This window comes from Choloepus didactylus, chromosome 10 (genome assembly GCF_015220235.1).
Source record: "Choloepus didactylus isolate mChoDid1 chromosome 10, mChoDid1.pri, whole genome shotgun sequence".
Lineage (NCBI taxonomy): Eukaryota > Metazoa > Chordata > Mammalia > Pilosa > Megalonychidae > Choloepus > Choloepus didactylus.
In genome coordinates, this window is record NC_051316.1 from 38984537 (window position 1) to 39006459 (window position 21923).

Consider the following 21923-nt stretch of genomic DNA (forward strand, 5'->3'; position numbering starts at 1 on the left):
ATCCATCACATACAAGGTAAGCTCTATAAGACTATGGACAGATTTTTCCACAGAAACAATGGAGCGAGAAGACAGTGGTATGATATATTTAATGTACTGAAAGACAAAATTTTCCAACCAAGAATACTATATCCAGCAAAACTGTCCTTCAAAATGAGGGAGAGATTAAAATATTTTCAGGCAAACAGACACAGAGAGAGTCTATGAATAAAAGACCAGCATTACAAAAAATACTAAAGGGCGTGATACAATCTGATAAGAAAAGACAGGAGAGAGAGGTTTGGAGAAAAATGTAGAAATGAAGACTAACCAGAAGGGTAAAAGGAGAGAGAGAGAAAAAATTAGGCATGACACATAAAATCCAAAAGACAAAATGGTAGAAGAAGGTACTGCTCTTACAGTGATAACACTAAATGTTAATGGATTGAACTCCCCAATAAAAAAACATAAACTGGCAGAATGGATTACAAAACAGGACCCATCTATATGTTGTCTACAAGAAACACACTTTAGACACAAGGAGAAAAATAGGCTGAAAGTGAAAGACTGGAAAAAGAAATTTCAAGCAAACAACCAAAAAAAAAGGAAGAGTAGCTATATTAGTATCAGACGAATTAGACTTCAAAAGCAAAACAATTAAAAGGGACAAAGAAGGACACTATATATTAATAAAAGGTAAATTCATCAAGAAAACATAACGATCATAAATATTTATGCACCAAGCCAGAATGCACTAATACACATGAGGCAAATACTGAGAACACTGAAAGGAGAAGTAGATACCTCTACAATAATAGTTGGAGACTTCAGTACACTGCTCTCATCAATAGACAGAACATCTAGACTGAAGATCAATAAGAAAACAGATATTAAACAGTACAATAAATGAACTAGACTTGACAGATATTTACAGAACACTAGACCCCACAACAGCAGGACGCATATTTTTCTCAAGTGCTAATGGAGCATTCTCTAGGATACACCACGTTGGGTCACAAAGCAAATCTCAACAAATTTAAAAATATTGACATCATGAAAAACACTTTCTCGGATCATAACGGAATAAAGTTGGAAATAAATAACAGGCAGAAGGTTGTGAAATTCACAAATATATGGAAGCTAAATAACACACTCTTAAAAAACCAGTGGGCAAAGGAGGAAATTACAAGAGAAATTAGTAAATACCTCGAGGCAAATGACAATGAAAACACAACATAATGAAACATACAGGATGCAGCAAAGGCAGTGCTGAGACAAAATTTATTGCCCTAAATGCCTGTATTAAAAGAGAAGAGACAGCAAAAATCATGGAATTAACTGTTCGCCAGGAACTAGAGAAAAAACAGCAAACTAACCCCAAAGCAAACAGAAGGAAAGAAATGACAAAGATTAGAGCAGAAATAAATGAAATTGAGAACAGGAGAACAATAGAGAGAATCAACAAAACCAGAAGCTGGTTCTTTGAGACAATCAACAAAATTGATGGACCCTAGTTAGGCTAACAAAAAGAAAAGAGTGGATTAAAATAAATACAATAAGAAATGGGAAAGGAGACATAACTACTGACCCTGTAGAAATAAAGTAGATAATGAGAAGATACTACAAGCAACTATATGCTAAAAAACTAGACAACCTAGATGAAATGGACAACTTCCTAGAAACAACCAACCAACAGTGACTCAAGAAAAATAGATGACCTCAAAAAACCAATCACAAGTAAAGAGATTGAGTCAGTCATCAAAAAGCTCCCAAAAATGAAAAGCCCAGGACCAGATGGCTTCGTATGTGAATTCCACCAAACATTCAATAAAGAATTAATACCAATCCTGCTCAACCTCTTCAGAAAATTGAAGAGGAGGGAAAGCTACCTAACTCATTCTATGAAGCCAACATTGCCCTAATAACAAAGTCAGACAAAGATATTAAAAAAAAAGAAAACCATAGACCAATCTCTTTAATGAATATAGATGCACAAATCCTCAACAAAATAGTTGCAAATCAAAGCCAGCAGCATATTAAAAGAATTATACACCACGACCAGGTAGGATTCATTCCAAGTATGCAAGACTGGTTCAACACAAGAAAAACAGTTAAAAGTTATACACCACATCAATAAATCAAAGCGGAAGAACCACATGATCATCTTAATCGATGCAGAAAAGGCATTTGACAACATTCAACATCCTTTCTTGATGAAAACACTTCAAAGGATAGGAATAGAAAGGAACTTCCTCAATATGATAAAGGCAATATATGAAAAACCCACAGCTAACATCATACTCAATGGTGTTAGAAAGCTTTCCCTCTAAGATCAGGAACAAGACAGGAATGCCCACTGTCACCACTGTTACTCAACATTGTGTTCGAAGTTCTAGCTAGAGCAATTAGGCAAGAAAAAGATATAAAAGGCATCCAAATTGGTGAGGAAGAAGTAAATCTTACATTCTTTGCAGAAGACATGATTCTGTATGTAGAACATCCAGAAAAATCTACAGCAAAGCTACTAGAACAAATCAATAAATACAGCAAAATGGGAGGCTACAAAATCAACACACAAAAATCTGTAGTGTTCCTATACACAAGTAATGTGCAACAAGAGGAAGAAATCAAGAAAAAAATCCATTTACAATAGCAACCAAAAGAATCACATATTTAGGAATAAACTTAACCAAGGCCACAAAAGACTATACCCAGAAAACTACCAGAAACTGCTAAAAGAAATCAAACAGGACCTAAAAAACTGGAAGAACATACCGTGTTCATGTATTGGAAGACTAAATACGGTTAAGATGTCAATTCTACCTGAACAGATTTACAGATTCAACACAATACCAATTAAAATCCCAACAACTTACTTTGCAGAAATAGAAAAAAACAATAACCAAATTTATTTCAAAGGGCAAGGTGCCCTGAATAGCCGAAAATATCTTGAGGAAGAGGAACAAAGTGGGAGGTCTCATACTACCTGACTTAGAAACATTACAAAGCTACAGTGGTCAAAACAGCATGGTACTGGCATAAGGATAGATATACCTACCAAAGGAATCAAATTGAGTGTTCACAAATAGACCCTCACATCTATGGCAACCGACATTTGATAAGACAGTCAAGCCAAAGCAACTGGGACAGAGTAGCTTCTTCAATAAATGTGTTTGGAGAACTGGATATCCATTTCCAAAAGAATAAGGGAGGACCCTATCTCACATCTTATACAAAAATTAACTCAAAATGGATCAAAGACCTGAACATTAGCGATAAGACCATAAGACTCTTAGAAGAAAATGTAGGGCAATATCTTAAAGATCTTGTGATAGGAGGTGGTTTCCCAGACCTTACACCCAAAGCACAAGCAACCAAAGAAGAAATAGATGAAAGAGAGCTCCTCAAAATTAAACACTTTCATACATCAAAGGACTCTGTCAGAAAAGTAGAAAGGCAGTCTACACAATGGGAGACAATATTTGGAAACCACATACCAGATAAGGGTTTAATATCCCAAATACATAAAAGGATCCTACAACTCAACAACAGAAAGACAAACAACCCAATTAAACTATGGGCAAAAGACATGGACAGACACTTTCCTGAAGAGGAAATACAAATGGCTCAAAAACATATGAAAAAAATGCTCAACTTCATTGGCTATTAGGGAAATACAAATCAAAACCATAGTGAGATATCATCTCACACATACCAGAATAGCCATTATCCAAAAACAGAAAATTTCAAGTGCTGGAAAGGATGTGGAGAAAGAGGCACACTCATTCATTGTAGAACGGCACAACCACTCTGCAAGGCAGTGTGGCGGTTCCCCAGGAAGCTAAGTATAGATATGCCATATGACCCAACTTCCATTACTAAGTGTATACTCAAAGGAACTAAATGGACATTTGTAAACCGATGTTTAAAGCAGCATTATTCACGATTGCCAAGAGATGGAAACAGCCCAAATGTCCATCAATGGATGAGTGGACAAACTGTGGTATATACATATGATGGAATATTACGCAGCTTTAAGACAGAAGTCATGGAACATATACTAACATGGATCAACCTTGAGAACGTTATGTTGAACGAAGTTAGTAAGAAACAAAAGGAAAAATACTGTATGGTCTCACTAATATGAATCAAGGTAACAAGCAAACTTTGAGAATTAAAAGCTGATAACACAGGCTGTCGGGGTAGAAAGAGGGTAGAGATCAGGCATTTGCTGCTAAAGGACAACAGAATGTTCAGAAAGATTGATTGTATAGATCCAAAAATAGATGACATAATACTGTGTGATGGTAGCACAATATTGTAACTACACTGAACAAAGATGTCTGTGAGTAAAGTTGTAAGAGGAGGGTTGGGGGCATGCATGACACCAGAGGTAAAGACAGATGACAAAGACTGACTGCATAACTTGGCAAAAACTGGAGTTTTTGATTGTGACTAAATGTACAGATATCATATGTTTTTACATGTGGGAGAACAAATGATTGTCAACCATGCAAAGTGTTGAAAAAGAGATGTTATTGGGGAAAAAGCACAATCACAGCAAACTGGAGTCAATGGTCAACAGTAACATTGTAATATGGTTCCATTGAATGTAGCAAAGGCAATATACCAAAGGTAAATCTGTAGGAGAGGAGGATATAAGGGAGGGATATGGGTTTCCTGGTAGTGGCGGTGGTGTCTTACCTTACTATTATATTGTATTGCATTTTTTATTATTCATTTTAAAAATCTTCTTTCATAGTAATCAATATGTTCAAGTGCTGACTGTGGTGATAAATGCACAACTATATGATGATTGTACACTGTGGATGATTGTATGGTATGTGAATATATCTCTAAAAACTTGTAGGTAAAAATATAAATAGGGATAAAAGTGCTGGAGAAAACATGGAGAAAGGGTATACCTATTTACTGCTGGTGAGGAGGCAGAATGGTATAGCCTACCGGGAGGACAGAGTGATGGTTCCACAAGAAGCTAAGTATGTGGAAGCTAAGTATCATGCAACCTTATTATGGGGTATATACTTGGAGGATCTGAGAACAGAGACATGAATGGACATTTGCACACTGGTGTTTATGGAGGCAGTATTCATGATTTGCAACAGGTGGAGGTGGTCTAAGGGTACATCGACTGAGGAACAGAATGGTAAACTGTGGTATATGCATACAATGGAATATTGAGCAACTGTGAGAAGAAATTAAGCTGTGAAACACGCAAGGAGGTGAATGGATCTTGTTGACACCATTTTGAGCGAAGTACACCAGAAATAAAGACAAACATTATGATGCCTCACCACTATGGACTAACTACAGTGCGTAAACTCAGAATTGAATCTTCGAGCACAGCTTATCAGGGGAACACTTATTGTAATGTTCCCTAGATTGTAAGCTCTTACAGCAGTCACATCTATTCCTGAATTGTAAAGGCTATCTCCAAATTCTGAGATGCTGACCTCTTTATGTATAACCTGACTGGTCTCTGGAACTTTGGGTATCTGTGACACCAGAAACTCAGAGCTAGAGCTCGGCAGACACAAATGTCAGTATTAGCGCATACATCAACTGTTAAAGCTGAAAGAGTCCAGACTTCAACTAGAGATGTGAATGAAGCAGATCTGGTTAGGACTAGGGTAAATTGGGTCAAAGGGTAGAGGACCATACTGATTGTATTTTAAAACTTCAACTTCCGTATGAGCTCAAGGGAAGAGATGTTTATTTGGTACAGGATCCATATTTTCTAAACAATTTACAGTCTGTTTGTTCAAACACCATAATTACATGGAACTTTGAATAGGAAATGAGATCTGGTAAGTTTGTATAAGTTAGTGTGAAATAGCAACACATACCAAAGTAATTGGGGTGGAGAATAAAAACATACATGCAGGGCCCCCGAGGAGCTGGGGGAAAATGCATAAGTATTGGACTTCATCACCTGGGTTGTTGCTGATTTCTCACAAACGTTGAGGACTGACAGTTTGGTATGCCAAGCCCTCTATCTTGGGGCTTGCCCTTTCAGAGCTTGTTACTGCAAAGGAAAGGCTAAACCTGCTTACAATTGTGCCTAAGAGTCTCCCCCTGAGTATCTCTTTGTTGCTCAGATGTGGTCCTCTCTCTCTAGCGAAGCCAACTTGGCAGGTCAACTCACTGCCTTCCCCACTACATGGGACCTGACTCCCAGGGGTGTAAATCTTCCTGGCAACACAGGATATGACTTCTGGGGATGAGCCCAGGCCCAGCATTGTGGGATTGAGAACATTTTCTTGACCAAAAGGGGGATGTGAAATGAAATACAGTTTCACTGGCTGAGAGACTGCAAATGCAGCAGAGAGGTCACTCTGGTGGGCATTCTTATGCACTATGCAGATATCCCTTTTTAGGTTTTAATGTTTTGGAATAGCTAGAAGGAAATACCTGAAACTACCCAACTCCAACCCAGCAGCCTTGACTCTTGAAGACGGTTGTATAACAATGTAGCTTACAAGAGGTGACAGTGTGATTGTGAAAACCTTGTAGCTCACACTCCCTTCATCCAGTGTGTGGATGGATGAGTAGAAAACTGGGGACAAAAACTAAATGAAAAATAGGGTGTGATGGGGGGGATGATTTGCATGTTATTTTTATTTTTTATTCTTATTCTGATTCTGGTATAAGGAAAATGTTCAAAAATAGACTGGGGTGACGAATGCACAACGATATGATGGTACTGTGAACAGCTGATTGTACACCATGGATGACTGCATGGTACATGAATATATCTCAATAAAACTGAACTTAAAAAAATAGATTGGGGTGATGAATGCACAAGTATATGATGGTACTGTGAACAGCTGATTGTACACCATACACCATGGATGACTGTATGGTATATGAATATATCTCAATAACACTGAATTTAAAAAAAAAAAAACATAACCCGATAGGAATAAGTACAAAAGGTATGAGCAGCAATTACCCAAAAAAAAAAATTCATATAGCCAATAAACCTATGAAAATATATTCAATCTTACTAATAAGGAAAAGTAAATCAAAAACAGAAAAAAATTTTTCACTGAATAGACTGAATAAAATTTTATTGTTTCATAATATTCAAGAATAGTGAGAGTTAAAAAGAAAGGAGAATGAGAATAAAGAGAAACAAAGATTCATCCACTGTTGGAGGGAAATTTGGTAATATTCATTAAATTTAAAATTAACATTTTTTTTTACTAAACATTACACTCTAGAAATTTATCTCATGGAAACACTCACAAAAGTGTACCCAAACACAAGCCCAAAAAATTCAAAACAGAATTTTTTTTATAACTGCAAATACCAGTAACAGTATAAATGTCCATTTAAAGGGGGATATGTTAGGTAAAATTCACAATTCAATACAAGACACCATGAAAAAGAACAGGTAGACCTGTATGTGCTGATACAGAAAAATCTTTAAAGTATACAAAGACAATGAGGATGACGAAAAGAATAAAGATTCAGAGTAATAGTATAATGATCCCATTTATGTAAATTTTAAGATACATAAGACTATGTGCCGTAAACATTTTCTGAAAACTAGAGAAGCACTGGTGGTAATATTACCCCAAAGGAGAAATACTGGCAGCTAGAGAACAGAGGAAGAGGTAGATTCATTATTTTATACCTTTCTGTACCATTTATACTTTTTATCACGTCATCAATTTCTCTTTTAAAAAGTAATTTTAAAATGTCCATTCAAAATTAATTGTAAATTGTGTACATGAAATTTCTCTGGTTGTTTCAAATACCATTTGTGGTATTTCTTTTTTTAATTCATGTTTTATTAATTTTGAAAACAACTTCACCTGAAATGATTTACCAGGAGCAGGTATATCAGGAGCAGGTTCATATTTTGGAATGCTTTCAACTAATTCCACAATCCCGTGAAGTTTTTTATCCGAAATTCGTAAAGAAACAAGAGGTAACTTTCCAAAAATCTTGAATCTGTTTCAAAAAGACAGGAATCACTTTTAAGCAACTTTCATTCTGATTGAGTATATTAATTAAAAAGAAGACTGTTACCCCTAAATTATCCAAATATAATCAAAAGTAATTTTAAGCATTAAAAATTATCCGTACAATCTAGCCAAATTACCCCATAATCTGTACTGCAATATCCATCTTACCTTATTGACCAGTCTCATTAAATTAGCTAACCTCATTATTTTCCAGAGCTTTATTTTCTGATATTATTACATTTATTTTCTCTCTACACTTTGCTGAATAGAGTTCGTTGACAACTAATATTTATCAAGTCCAAATATGTATTGTGTGATAGGTACTGAGCAATGCACTATAAATGCATTATCATAGTCTTCATGATTTATGAGACATATTTGTTATCTATTTATAGATAAGGAAACAAAGCCTTAGCAAGCTCAAATAACTTGACCAAGAGATCATATTCCTAAAACCATGATTCAAAATTAATTTGAGCATTTTATTAATGCAATCTTTTAATTTTCTTGGCAGTCTCCTTTGCTTACAGATGCATGATAGAATTAAAAAGAGAAAGAGCTCAGTAGCTGTTAACAGAGACCATATGCCCTTCAAGCCTAAAACATTTACTATTTAGCCCTTTATAGAGAAAGTCTGCCTACTCTTTTACTGGATTAATACTTTGCAATCTCATATTCCATTATGTATCTATCAAGATCTTTTAATCAGCTATAATTCCTGCTGAAGTACACATATTCCCTGCATCTCAGGACTTAAATTTTCCCGAACCTTATACTGACAGAGCAAGTCCAAAGCAAAACAAGTTACCCTTTTCTTCCTTCAGAGGATTATCACCTTTTTTTGTGGTACCTTGTAACTTTCTAGATTATAGCATACTTATCTACCAAAACAGCAGTCTTTACAATATGCTGGGGGGGGAAAAAAAAAACAACAATTCATACTCATATGTTTACCATAGAAGATACATATCATCAAGGACTGAAAAATTTTTACAAGAAATATCAGACAACAGTAAATGTGCAGGTAGACAACTGGGAGAAACGAAAGAAACTAAGCCTTGTCTCTGAAATCAAACTATACTTAAAGCTGCATAATTAAAAAACAAGATATAGAATGCCTTTCTTTCCTTCTCTCTCTCTAAATCAAATTCCTGGCATTCCCCCTGTCTCAAGACTCAAAATCCACTTTAATTTTTTTAGAAGAAGGAAGTAGGAAAATGAGACATAGAACTCTGGACGGTGTTTGTTAGTAGATAAAGTCAACATAAATTAAAAGTCAAGAAAGTAAGATGATAGCCTTTCTAAGATCTCTTCCTTCTACAGTCCTAGAATCAGAGAGCTACCCAGCTCAGGTTACAATACAAAATAAAGGAGAGGATGACTAAGAATTAAGAGATTGATTTAAACTGAGACTGATTAAGAGCCATATTAAGAATCTTACTTAGGGGTCAGTAAAATTATATTTCATATAGAAATTTTAATATATAATTCAAAATAAGTATTTAGCAAACCATTGTTACTGTTTGTTGAACAAATTCAATCAACATGAGTGTACAGAACTACCAAAATTAATCTAACCAGGTAATTTCATTTCACCAATTTCTTTTTTATATTTTAGTATTTCTGAAATTGAATCTAATCTTAATTAACGATTTACTACAATCACTAGAGATCTGATTGAAGTCTAGTACTTAAGATTGGTATTTACTTCTGCCAGTCCCCTTGGAGTGCTAACAATCCAACAGCACTTAAATTCTTTGCTTGAGTTGTTTCAGGACCACACAGCAAAGCAACACAAGTGCCCTGCAGAACTTTTTCTCCTTCAATACTTGCTATTCCTTTCACCATTTATTTCTCTTTTACTCTTACACTGAGAGTGCCATCATTTGGTGACCAAATTTTATGCAGTCTCCTTAGTGGAGCATAAATTGAATGGTACACCTTACAACATCATCATAAGAATCCACTAATTATGGCACTTCTTTAGCTACAAAATTATTTTTAAAAAATCTACAATCATACGAAGCAGACAATACATACTTAGGCATCCTTAAATCTGTGACAATCATGGCCTTAGAGAGTTCCACATTGAAGTGCATAGGTACCAAAATATGCTGTGTAGAAACATTGAGCTTTCGTGCCTCTTTCCAATTATCACCTAATTGTAGAAAACATTTCATGTTTATCACATGTAAAATTTGAAAAACATACAAGACCTAAAATACTATTAAGACCCCACAGTCACAAACTCCAAGACATGGGCAGCGTTTCCACATGTAACTAATCCTAAACTCACATTCTCAGGTACACACCACCAGCAGGTAAATTCTACTCTCTTTCATTGTTCTGCTGCTTCACAAGACTCGACGTATTTTAATAGGAAAATGCTTGCCAAAAAAAAACAAGGCATAGCTTTAATCAAACATACTATGCACCCACTGATATTCACCACACCAGTCAACATGGCTGTAAAACAATGAAGAAGTTGGGGAGAGTGAAGTTCTTTGGTAATAATCAGGCTACAAAACTATGTTAAGGACGTAAAAAAATGAGTTCAAAAATGTGTGCATATAGAAATACCACACAGGCACATCTGACACATTTATAGGACAGATATTGAAGGAAAAAAAAAAAAAAAACAGAAAGAATATAGAGTGAAATATCAACAGTGCCCATGTCTGAGCTGTATGATAAAAGATGATCATTTTTTTTTGTATTGTCCAGATTTTCCACAATAGGCATGTATTACACCTTTATAATCAGAAGAAAAAGACTTTTAAAATACATAACAAAATTAATGGGATCTGTCAAATACAATGTATTTTCATATAAATTACCTCATTTGAACCTAATAATTCTAAGAGTCAGAAAAAATCCTCAGTCAAAGAAAACCAAGCGAAGGGAAGATTAGACTCCTGGAGATAGGCAGTAAAACAAACTTTGTTACAACTTTTTACATTCCACTAGTATTGAAACAAATTAAACATTTTCTTCAGCTCCCATTTTACAGATTTTAAAACTAACTTACATGGAAGCATGTGTTTCAGTATTTATCAGAGTCTATGACAAAAAATTTTATAAAGTAACCACAATGTAAAATCCTATTCAGTCATTAAATTATGCTTATTAAAAAAAATTCCAAGGAAAGCATTTAATACACAATGCCCAGAAAATAACTATAAAATACATTTTGGAATTTCTTTCAACAGTATCTCAACATCTTAAATATTAATTCAGGTATGATTCACAGACTTCAAAAAATTGCAACTAAATGCTTCAAATATACCAAAATAAAGTAATTTAATTTCTTGAAAAAGAATTTATGGACTTCCTCTAAAAACAATTTCCATTTGCTACCCATTATACTTCTGGGCTCCTTCAATACTAACTGGAATATAGTAAAAATAGAAACTAAATTCACTGTAATAAAGCAAATTTAAGAGAAATAAAATCACAATGTTCCAGTCACATACAAACTATTATTTCTATCAACTACTACTTTGGACTCTTAATGATTCTGTTTTTATCAAGTAGCTCAGACTATTATTACTTGACCATATACCTACTGAGCAAGACCTCTAAGACATCCCCCAAACTCTGTTGATTTATACGAATGTTCACTAATACTTACTCAAAAGCAGTATGGTACAGTGGAAAGAAGGCTGAACTAGACAAAGTGGGCTTGGTTACTAATTACTTTAATGGCCCTTGCAAAATGAATTTCTGGCTGTGTTCATCTCATCTCAAAACCTAGATGTGGAATAGAGATGTCTATGTGGTACACCATAGTAAACAAAGTAAATGTGGGCCTAAAATAATGACACTCTTCAGTCTTTGTGAGGCTGTCTATGGCCTGAGGCTGTCAAGAACTTGAGCAGCCTCTTCTGTTTATCCCAGTATATCATACAAATATCATTTTCAATACGTGCCTATGTTTTCCAACCTTGGCCAAAGTTTGGAAAATTCTTATCAAGACCAGGATTTCTTAACTGTACTGGCATTTTGGGCTGGATAAGTTGTGGTTGTAGAGAGCTGTCCCGTGCACTGTAGGATGCTTAACAGCATCCCTGGCCTCCATCCACTAGATGCCACTAGATGTCCTTCCATTATGACAGCCAAAAATTTCTCCAGACATTGACAAATGTCTCCTGGAGGCAAAACTGCTACTGGTTAAAAACCATTGGTCTAGGTAATACCTACTATCACTTCTAATTCAAAAATATAAAGTATTTAAGATGAAGATCTTCACAGAGAATGTCTAAAAATCTAATTCGTCACTTCAGCAAAATCAATTAACAAATAATGTATTTCATACTTACCAACTCTGCTGTAAAGCAGCTGAATGCTTGTAAGCTGAATATCAAAGGAATCATAAGCTCTACGCATTATCTCTTCAAGATTGGCCTCGCCTGGCTTCACATCTGGTAATTCTGAACGACTTTTACTTATCACCTTTAAAGTTAATTTTAATAATTCAGAGTAACCAAAATACTTCAAAGTTTGATTATGAAGTTTTTATCTTTCACAGATACAATATAAAAATTTAATAGGAGAGGAAAACTCAAAAGCTGACACACATTGTAAGGCTATTAGAAATGTCTTTATCCATGAGACGTATTATGAGAAGATTAGGTAAAAAGTGAATTTTTACATATTAAGTTCTATTTCCCATTTACCTATATTAAAAGAGGAAAACCAAACCAGATGTGGAGAATAAATGCTTAAAATCAGATAAGGAAAACTGATTGTGGTGATAAATGCACAACTATGGGATGATACTGTGAACAACTGTACACTTTGGATGATTGTATGGTATGTGATTGCATTTGAAAAAAAATCAGTTAAGAAGACTTTTCATTAAAAGCAAGATCAAGAGACAAAGTTAGCTTAAAAATGTTTCTGTGGTACAATGAAGGATATATAAATAAACTTGATAATAAAAAGTAGAAGAATCCAAGATTAGATATTAGGTTGGCCACATTTTAATCCAAACTCTAACATTTATGCAACACGAGGCAAGTCATATTTGTATCACTCTTTCTTGGCATACTATACATACACTTTTTTTCACATAAACATCCTGGAGATTCCATAGCAGTATAAAAAGATTTTATCTATCCCTTCATATATTTTTTAAAAATTTTTTTCTCTAATTTATATAGTTCACATGAAGTAGACAGTCAAAGAATGACTATCTCTGTTTGACAGATAATGAGTTTTAGACAAGAAGTTTAAGCAAATTGCCCAAGGTCATATAACTAGAGAGAGCCTGACTCCTGACCTTGTGCTCATTCCATTATACCACACTGCCCTTGAAAAAATTCAATACTCAACCTCAAATATGAGTAATTGCACAAATTTTATTATAAATACATATATAAAAGATGTCTATAATTATCAAATGAGAAGTAAAATACAGAGAGAATAAGGGAGAATGTCATTAAGGAAAAGCACATATTTATTAGGTAGCCAGAAAAAGTATTCTATTGTCCATTCCTCTTGGGCTTTTAAATTGTTGTAGCTATTTCTCCATGTTTAATGATCTAGAGCAGTGCTGTCCAACAGAACTTCCTACAGTGACAAAAATGTTCCATATCTTCATTGTCCAATACAGTAGCAACTAGACATTTGTGACTATAAGCACCTGAATGTGCCTGTGTCTAAGGAAGAGAATTTTTACTTTTATTTAATTTTAATTAACTTAAATTTAAATAACCACACAGGCCTAGTGGCTACCATAATAACAGTGCCGATCTAGAAAACAAAGAAAAATTATTCTTTCCTCAAAATTAGGGAAGAAAAAAACATTACTGGAAGGAAAGGCAAACAACTTTTGGTAAATGCGAGAAGAATCATTTCTCAATTTAGGATTAAGAACAAAAATATTAAAAGCATCAGTATCTACAGAACTATGTATGTGAAAAATTTCAAAAGAAAGAAGACACAACTGATTACCTCCAGACTCCCTGCCACTCTATATAATTAATCAAACAATAGATTTAAACAGAAGAACTCCTCAAGCATAATTTGAAAATTTATAAATATAATTCGTAGGCTCTTATCTGATGTGCTGAGTTCAAATGATCATTTTGTCTCCAGAAATAAAGGAAAACTATTTCGTGAAATGAAATTTCGCTTTATTCACATAAAGGAAGATTTCTCAAATTCTAGTATCTACCATAAATCTAAAATTTAAACACACTAGAATAAACCACCTAAAGAACAAAATACTTTTTTAAAAAACAGAATACCCTGAAATGCCATGTTAAAAACAAATATTATCAGTATATACCTTTAGATGACCAAGATCCAAAAGAAGTAGATTTGATGTAGGACTAAAAATTCCATCTTGTGGGACAATAATATATGAAGCCTTCAAATTAATTTTGAGATCAAGAACTTTCTGTGTTTCAATAATATACAGCAGACCTGTGGAAAATTTAAATCTCTCAATGAGCAGTTTTCACAAATTACCCAGAAGGGGGGGAAAGACCTAAATGAACAGAGCTATCTAAAAGATTTGAGACTCTTTCCAAATAGGTAAATCTTAACTTGTTGGATAAATATCCAAATATACTGTTAAATTTTAAAGACTACTTTCAACAGTACTATATAGTATCATCCATTATTTCATAATTCAGCATTTTTATTCTTAATAAATGATAGTATAGGTTTAGAGAAGAAACAGAATTCGAAGAATTTACTTCAAATTGTTAAAGGTTGTTACCTCTAGGAGGAAAAAATAAATATTTCTGTAATATTCAAACTTTGTATAGTAGATATTTACTATATCAGTAATTTCTTTAAATGGCCAAAAAAAAATAAAAGCTTAGGAAAACAAACCTTAGGAAAAAAATTCTAAATCTGAATAACTATGATAGGTTGCCACCATATTTATATTTAACTATGATCTATAATATATTTAACTATAATCTATAAATCAAAGGAGGAATAAACCAGAGAAGACACTTGATTTTATGCTTACGGCTTCAATACAGTATACAATAACACCAATACATAGAATTTAAACTATGCAATTGACGATTTTAACAAATAATGGGAGGTAAATTGAAGCTCCTAAAATTAAGGCATTCATCCGCACTGAAATTTGAAACCTACTCAGGTGTAGGAAATAACTGGGGAAAATGAGTAAAAACCAAAGAGACATAATACTTTGAGGAATATAATGCTTACCTCTCTGTGAAAACAGGAAAATGAATAATGTGTATTAAAAAACATACGTATTAATGTGTATTAAGAAGGCCTAATAAAAGGATTTCAAATTACTTTGACATTTACCAAAGGTCTTATCAGAACATGAGATGAATTCTTGATTTACTTGGATAAAATATTTTCTCTTAAGAGACAGAAGAAACAAAGGGGATCAGTGCATCTAATTTCTATTAACAAGGATAAAGTGAATATAATGGAAACAGCAAGAGAAAAGTGACAATTTCACGTCAGATCTTGTGAGAGCTAAGATGGAACAAACTCTGAGTTCAACTGGAGATGTACCTCAGGCTTACCAAAAAATGGGTTCTAAAACTAAAGCTCTGACAATATAACTGGAAATTACTCCAATGAAATTCTGAGCTAAATTTTTTTTTAAGTAGCTTAAGAATGTTCTCTCCAGTGATATATTTTCAAGAGAAATGACCAAAAGGCCACATTACCAAGTATTAAAGCTGTACTGAACTGTAAGAATGTTAATACAATTAAATGCTTGGATCACACTGGAGAAAAATATCATGATTTAAGAAGGGGCTTTTAGTTACAGTTAGTGTCAAAAACATTACAAGACAAAACTGCTTTCTTTTGGTATGTGGTATAATGAGATGACAAACTGAAATTATTAATGTAATCTTCTTTGACAGAGAAGATGAACACAAAACAGAAGTCCAAAAGCCCTAAACAAAATTTCTGCAATTAACTTAATTATGGTTATTAGGTATGAACTTTCAGAGTGTAAGAAACAATTGTTGCTAAACGTGTCTTAAAAACTGAAGTATCAAATTAGTTTCCATTAAACTATATTCAATCTAGAAATACAATTAATTTAAAGTAAGCTTTACTTTAACATAAATAAAAGTTTGGTATAGGGTACATATTTAATTTACCAACATGAATACTGGCACTTACCTGTTGCTGTCTTATCACGAAATTCTTCAAGTTTTGTCAAAGTCGCTGAAGTCAGCTGTGCTAAATGTACCTCTTTTGGAGGTCTGAAGAACTCCACTATACTATTGACTGTCCTCTGTTAAAATAAGCATCACTAACATGAGATACAAACTCAAAGCAAACTGAAATTTTAAAACTTGGTAATTAAAAACTGCTTACTGCATTATATATTATCTCTAAAGGTTCAGCTTCTATGATACACCTTTGATCAACAGTTTCATCTAATGGATTGATTTCAAATATAATTTTGAAGAGTGATGTAGTATCATCCAATGAAGACAGGAGACAGGGTTTTGTCAAATTATCTGGTAAGCCAGTAACATGAAATGAGTCTATTTTGGTTTCAAATCTGCATAAAAGATAGCATAAAAATTAGCAAATACTACAATTTAAAAGCATTTTTCAAGTTGAAAATGATAAAAATGAATGAAAACAATCTCACTTTGCATTTCCTGGTACTCTATTCCATTACCATCAAAGAAAATATACAATTATTCCACCTGAATGATACAGATTAATTCACAAAGACTATCCACTTGTTTATTTCTATGTAAAAAAGTAATAAAAAGCTAATATAAGGTGTACTTACTGATAAAATCTAACAGTGAAACAAATGGTAAAAATGATGAAGTCTCGGAAAATTAACTTAAGGATATACATCAAACAGAAAGACATTTATTCAATAAAACATATTAAATCTTGGTAAAAATTGGGACAGCTTGCGGCATCTGAACTATGACCTCCTCCACCCCCAGCACTGTTATGGAAGGTCTATACCAGGTGGATGTAGCCAAGAATACAAAGTCTCCTTCATCTCTCAGCTTCAAGTCTAGGGCTACAGTTTCACTCCAGAAGGGGTAAGCAGTCCACATTTCTCATCCCCCATTCCAGCTGTGTGTTACAGAAACTTTATTCCAGGCAGGCGCAGCAAAGCAAGGTGGCGTTCCCTTTCTCCACCATACTATCAATCAAAGAGTGACAGCAACAGAAAGACTGTCCCTCTCTCAATTTGCTCATAAGGAGGAAGTGCCATGCCAAAACAGGCAAGCACCACCACCTCCACCAGTGCCTGCTGGTACAGCAGGGGTGTCATTCTGGAAGAAGTGAGCTGCTGTCCTTGCCTGCAGATATCATCCAGTGGGGCTGAGGTTCTGCTAAAGGTAAAAGCAGGCTCAAAAGACTCACTGCTATTCCTGAGGGGACTGACATGGAGAAGTTCATGTCTAAGGGTATTGCTGCAAATAATGAAGATGTTGTTGGCATGCAAGGTGGCTCCATGAAACTAGCAGCGACAAGTGAAATGGCAGACCAACCACAAGTTAAACAGAGAAAACCATGGAAAAAGACTACTCAAGTAGGGCCTTCCTGGGATCACACTCATCCCACAAGTAGGAAAGGCTATGTACATGCCCTATGCTGTACCCACTAAGGAGCAATTGGAGTGGTAGCAATTAGAGCAGGTAGACAAACCTAAAAGTAGTCCCTAAGCCACACACAGATCCATCAGCAAAGGGAAAAAAACCACACTGGATCAAAGTACTTAAGAACAACCTCTTAGGAATTGCTGAAAACTAAATTACTCTAGCCCAAGTGCAATTCCTAGGAAATTAGGATAAAAATAAATTCACACTCATTCCCACCAGTGGTCCAGAAGACTGTGAACATGGCCAGAGCCGCACCCACTCAGGAGACACAGGAGAGAGAATTTTCTGGACTACATTCCCCTGACTGAACACAGGGCAAAATCATAAACTCTCTTAACTGTGAAAGCAGTCTCCAAACCACATACAGACCCAATAGTAAGTGTAAAAATCCTGCTAGCCCAGAAGGGCTTAAGTACAAACTTTGACCAACAATTGACTTATGCTAATACAACAGCACCCTCTAGAAATGTAGACTAAAAGATAAAACCAAGAAAAAATCTAAGCAGGTACATCAGAGGCTGCACACATTGGGGAAATATACTTTCAAGAATTAATCCAGTCAAGTCACTAAAATAAATAACCAACCAAAACAAACAAAAACAAGCCCCAGGACAGGTGGGTGGGAGTAAGTTCACAGAATTCTACACTATGTTATCTAAAATGTCTTGCTTTGAACAGAGATTTAGAAGACATGACAAGGCATAAAAGTGACAGAAGAATAAAAGAAAGCAACAGAGACTGCCAATGTTGGACTGAACAGATAAAGACTTCAAAGCATTTATTATAAATATAATCAAAGATAGAATGGAATCTATGTTTAAAGATTTAAATAAAGGTAAAATAACAATGACTCATCAAATAGAGAATATCAACAAAGAGGTACAAATTATTTTTAAAATGTAAATTCCAGAACTGAAAAGTTCAAACATGAGATGTTAGAATGCTCTAGAAAAGGTCAACAGTAAATCTGACCTGGCAGAAGAAAGAATCAACAAACTCAAAGATAGAGCAATAAAGATTACGCAATCTGAAGAACAGAAAGAAAAAACAATGAAGATTAATGTCCCAAAGAAATGTGGGATACCTTACGGGAACCAATATACACATAGTGAGAAAACCAGAAGAGAGTGAAAAAAGGGACAGGAAAAATATTTGAAGAAACAATAGCTGAAAACTTCTGAAATTTGACAAAAAAAAAAAAAAAACACTAATTGACACATCCGAGAAGCCCAGCAAAAAATGCCAAGAAAAAAATGCAAAGAAATCCACACTCGGACACATCATAGTCAAAATACTGAAAAACAAAAATCTTGAAAGCACCAAGAAATAGAAATGACTCATAACATACAAGAAAGCTACAATAAGATTAAGAGCACACTTGACCATCAGCAATACTAGAGACAGGAGGTAACTGGACAACCTATCAAAAGTGCTGAAAGAAAAAAATCTGTCAACTAAGAATCCTATATCCAGCAAAATTACCTTTCAAAAATGAAAGTGAAGATTTGGATAACCAAGGAAACCATGCCCAGACAACAGAAAATTACAACCTACACTAAGAAAAACAAAGCTATGGCCCAGTCAAAGGAACAAACGTACACTTCAACTGAGATACAGGAATTTAAACAACTAACACTACATCAATTCAAAAAGTTTAGAGAAGATATTGCAAAAGAGATAGAGGCTGTAAAGAAAACACTGGGCATACATAAGGCAGAAATCAAAAGTTCAAAAAAACAACTAGTAGAATCTATGGAAATGAAAGGCACAACACAAGGGATGAAAGACACAATGGAAACATACAACAGCAGATCTCAAGAGGCAGAAGAAAACACTCAAGAAACTGGAGAACAAAACACCTGAAAGCCTACATACAGAAGAACAGATAGAGAAAAGAATGGAAAAATATGGGCAACGTCTCCGGGAACTCAAGGATGAAACAAAGTACAATAATGTACGTATCATTGGTGTCCCAGAAGGAGAAGAGAAGGGTAAAGGGGAAGAAGCAATAATAGAGGAAATAATTAATGAAAATTTCCCATCTCTTATGAAAGACATAAAATTACAGATCCAAGAAGCGCAGCATACTCCAAACAGAAGAGATCTGAATAGGCCTAAGCCAAGACACTTAATAATCAGATTATCAAATGTCAAAGACAAAGAGAGAATCCTGAAAGCAGCAAGAGAAAAGCGATCCATTACATACAAAGGAAGCTTAATAAGACTATGTGCGGATCTCTCAGCAGAAACCATGGAGGCAAGAAGGAAATGGTGTGATATATTTAAGATACTGAAAGAGGAAAACCGCCAACCAAGAATCCTGTATCCAGCAAAGCTGTCCTTCAAATATAAGGGAGAGCTCAAAATATTTTCTGACAAACAGACAATGAGAGACTTTGCGAACAAGACACCTGCCCTACAGGAAATACTAAAGGGAGCACTACAGAGTGATAGAAGACAGGAGTGCATGGTTTGGAACACAATTTTGGGAGATGGCAGCACAACAATGTAAGTACACTGAACAAAGATAACTATGAATACAGTTGAGAGAGGAAGGCTGGGAGCATGTGAGACACCAGAAGAAAGGAGCAAAGATAAAGACTGGGACTGTGTAACTTGGTGAAATCTAGAGTGTTCAACAATTGTGACAAAATGTACAAACATGTTCTTCTATGAGGGAGAACAAGCAAATGTCAATCTTGCAAGGTGTTAAAAGATGGGGAGGCATTGGGGGAGGGATGCAATCAGCATAAACTAGAGACTGTAACTAATAGAATCATTGTATTATGCTTCCTTTAATGTAACAAAGGTGATATACCAAAGTAAATGCAGATAAGAGGGGGGGAAAGGGGAGGCATGTCAGACACTTGACAGTGGTGGTATTGTCTGATTCTTTACTTTGATTTAAGGTTATTTTTCCTTTTGCTGCTTCCTAGCTGTCATTTTTTTTCCTCTTTCTTTTGCCTCTACCTTCTTTGACTCTCCCTCCTGCCTCGTGGAAGAAATGTAGATGTCCTTATATAGATAGTGGTGAAGGTGGTGAGCACATAAATATATGACCATACAGAGAACCATCGATTATTTACTTGGGATGGAATGTATGGTGAGTGAACGAAACCATATAAAAAAAAAACGGGTTGATGACAAAACCTTGAGGGCAATATACTGAGTGAAATAAGCCAGACACATAAGGACAATTATTGCAGGGTCTCACTGATAGGAACTAATTATAATATGTAAACTCATAGACACGAAACATAAGGTACCAAGATATACGACGAGGCTTAAGAATGGGGAGTGGTTGCTTAGTATCAGAGAATGTTCAACTAGGATGAACTGAAATGAACAGACCTGTCGGTAGTAAGATGTGAGAATAACTAACAGTGCCGAATGGTGTGTGAATGAGGTGGAAAGGGGAAGCTCAGAGTCATATATGTCACCAGAAGGAAAGTTGGAGGTCGAAAGATGGGAATGCATAAAACTGAATCCTGTGGTGGGAAATGTCCATGATTAACTGTACAAATACTAGAAATCGCTTCCATGACCCAGAACAAATGTATGACAATACAATTAGAAGTTAATAATAGAGGGGCATACAGGGAAGAAAGATATACCTATTGCAAACTATATACTACAGTTAGTAGTATTTCAACATTTTTTCATAAACAGTAACAAATGTACTATACCAACACTACGAGTCAGCAATTGAGGGGGGTTGGTTAGGGATAGGGGAGGATTTGAGTTTCCTTTTCTTTTTTTCTTTTTTCATCTTTCACCTTATTTCTTGCCTGGAATAATGAAAAGTTTCTAAAAATTGAACAAAAATTAAGTGTGGTGATGGATGCACAGCTGTATGAGGGTATCCAGGGGCAAGTGATTGTACACTTTGGATCTTTGGATAATTGTATGGTATCTGAACAATCCCAATAAAAATTAAAAAGAAAAAAAAAAAATGAAAGTGAAATAAAGACACCCAAAGATAAACAAAAACTCAGAAAATTTGTTGCTAGCAGACGTGCCTTACAGGAATCCTAAAAGTTCCTCAGACTGAAAGGAATTGATGGCAGACAGTAAATCAAATTGACAGGAAAATAATTCCATTAAAGATAATAATGGAAGTAATGATAAAAGGCAGCAGAGTTACATATTTTTTTCTGCCCTTCTGTTAAATGATTTAAAAAACAATTGCATTAAAGATAATAATGGAAGTAATGATAAAAGATAGCGCAGTTACATATTTTTTTCTGTCCCGTTAAATGATTTAAAAAACAATTGCATAAAACACTACCTATAAAATTGTATTTGGGGGACCCATAATATATAGAAAAGTAATACATTAAATTAAAAA

General features: G+C 34.7%; 1 protein-coding gene across 4 annotated transcripts in view; it reads right to left on the reverse strand.

Annotated features, from left to right (window-relative positions):
• VPS13A (vacuolar protein sorting 13 homolog A) overlaps positions 1 to 21923 on the reverse strand; it is a 275242-nt gene that overhangs the window by 228991 nt on the left and 24328 nt on the right. For all 4 annotated transcript variants that reach the window (XM_037798536.1, XM_037798538.1, XM_037798537.1 and 1 more), the window contains exons 12-17: positions 16311 to 16500; positions 16113 to 16227; positions 14266 to 14402; positions 12293 to 12425; positions 10014 to 10131; positions 7821 to 7959 (exon numbers count right to left, since the gene is read on the reverse strand). In XM_037798536.1, coding sequence (XP_037654464.1) covers positions 7821 to 7959; positions 10014 to 10131; positions 12293 to 12425; positions 14266 to 14402; positions 16113 to 16227; positions 16311 to 16500 — 832 coding nt within the window. The remainder of the gene's footprint in view (positions 1 to 7820; positions 7960 to 10013; positions 10132 to 12292; positions 12426 to 14265; positions 14403 to 16112; positions 16228 to 16310; positions 16501 to 21923) is intronic.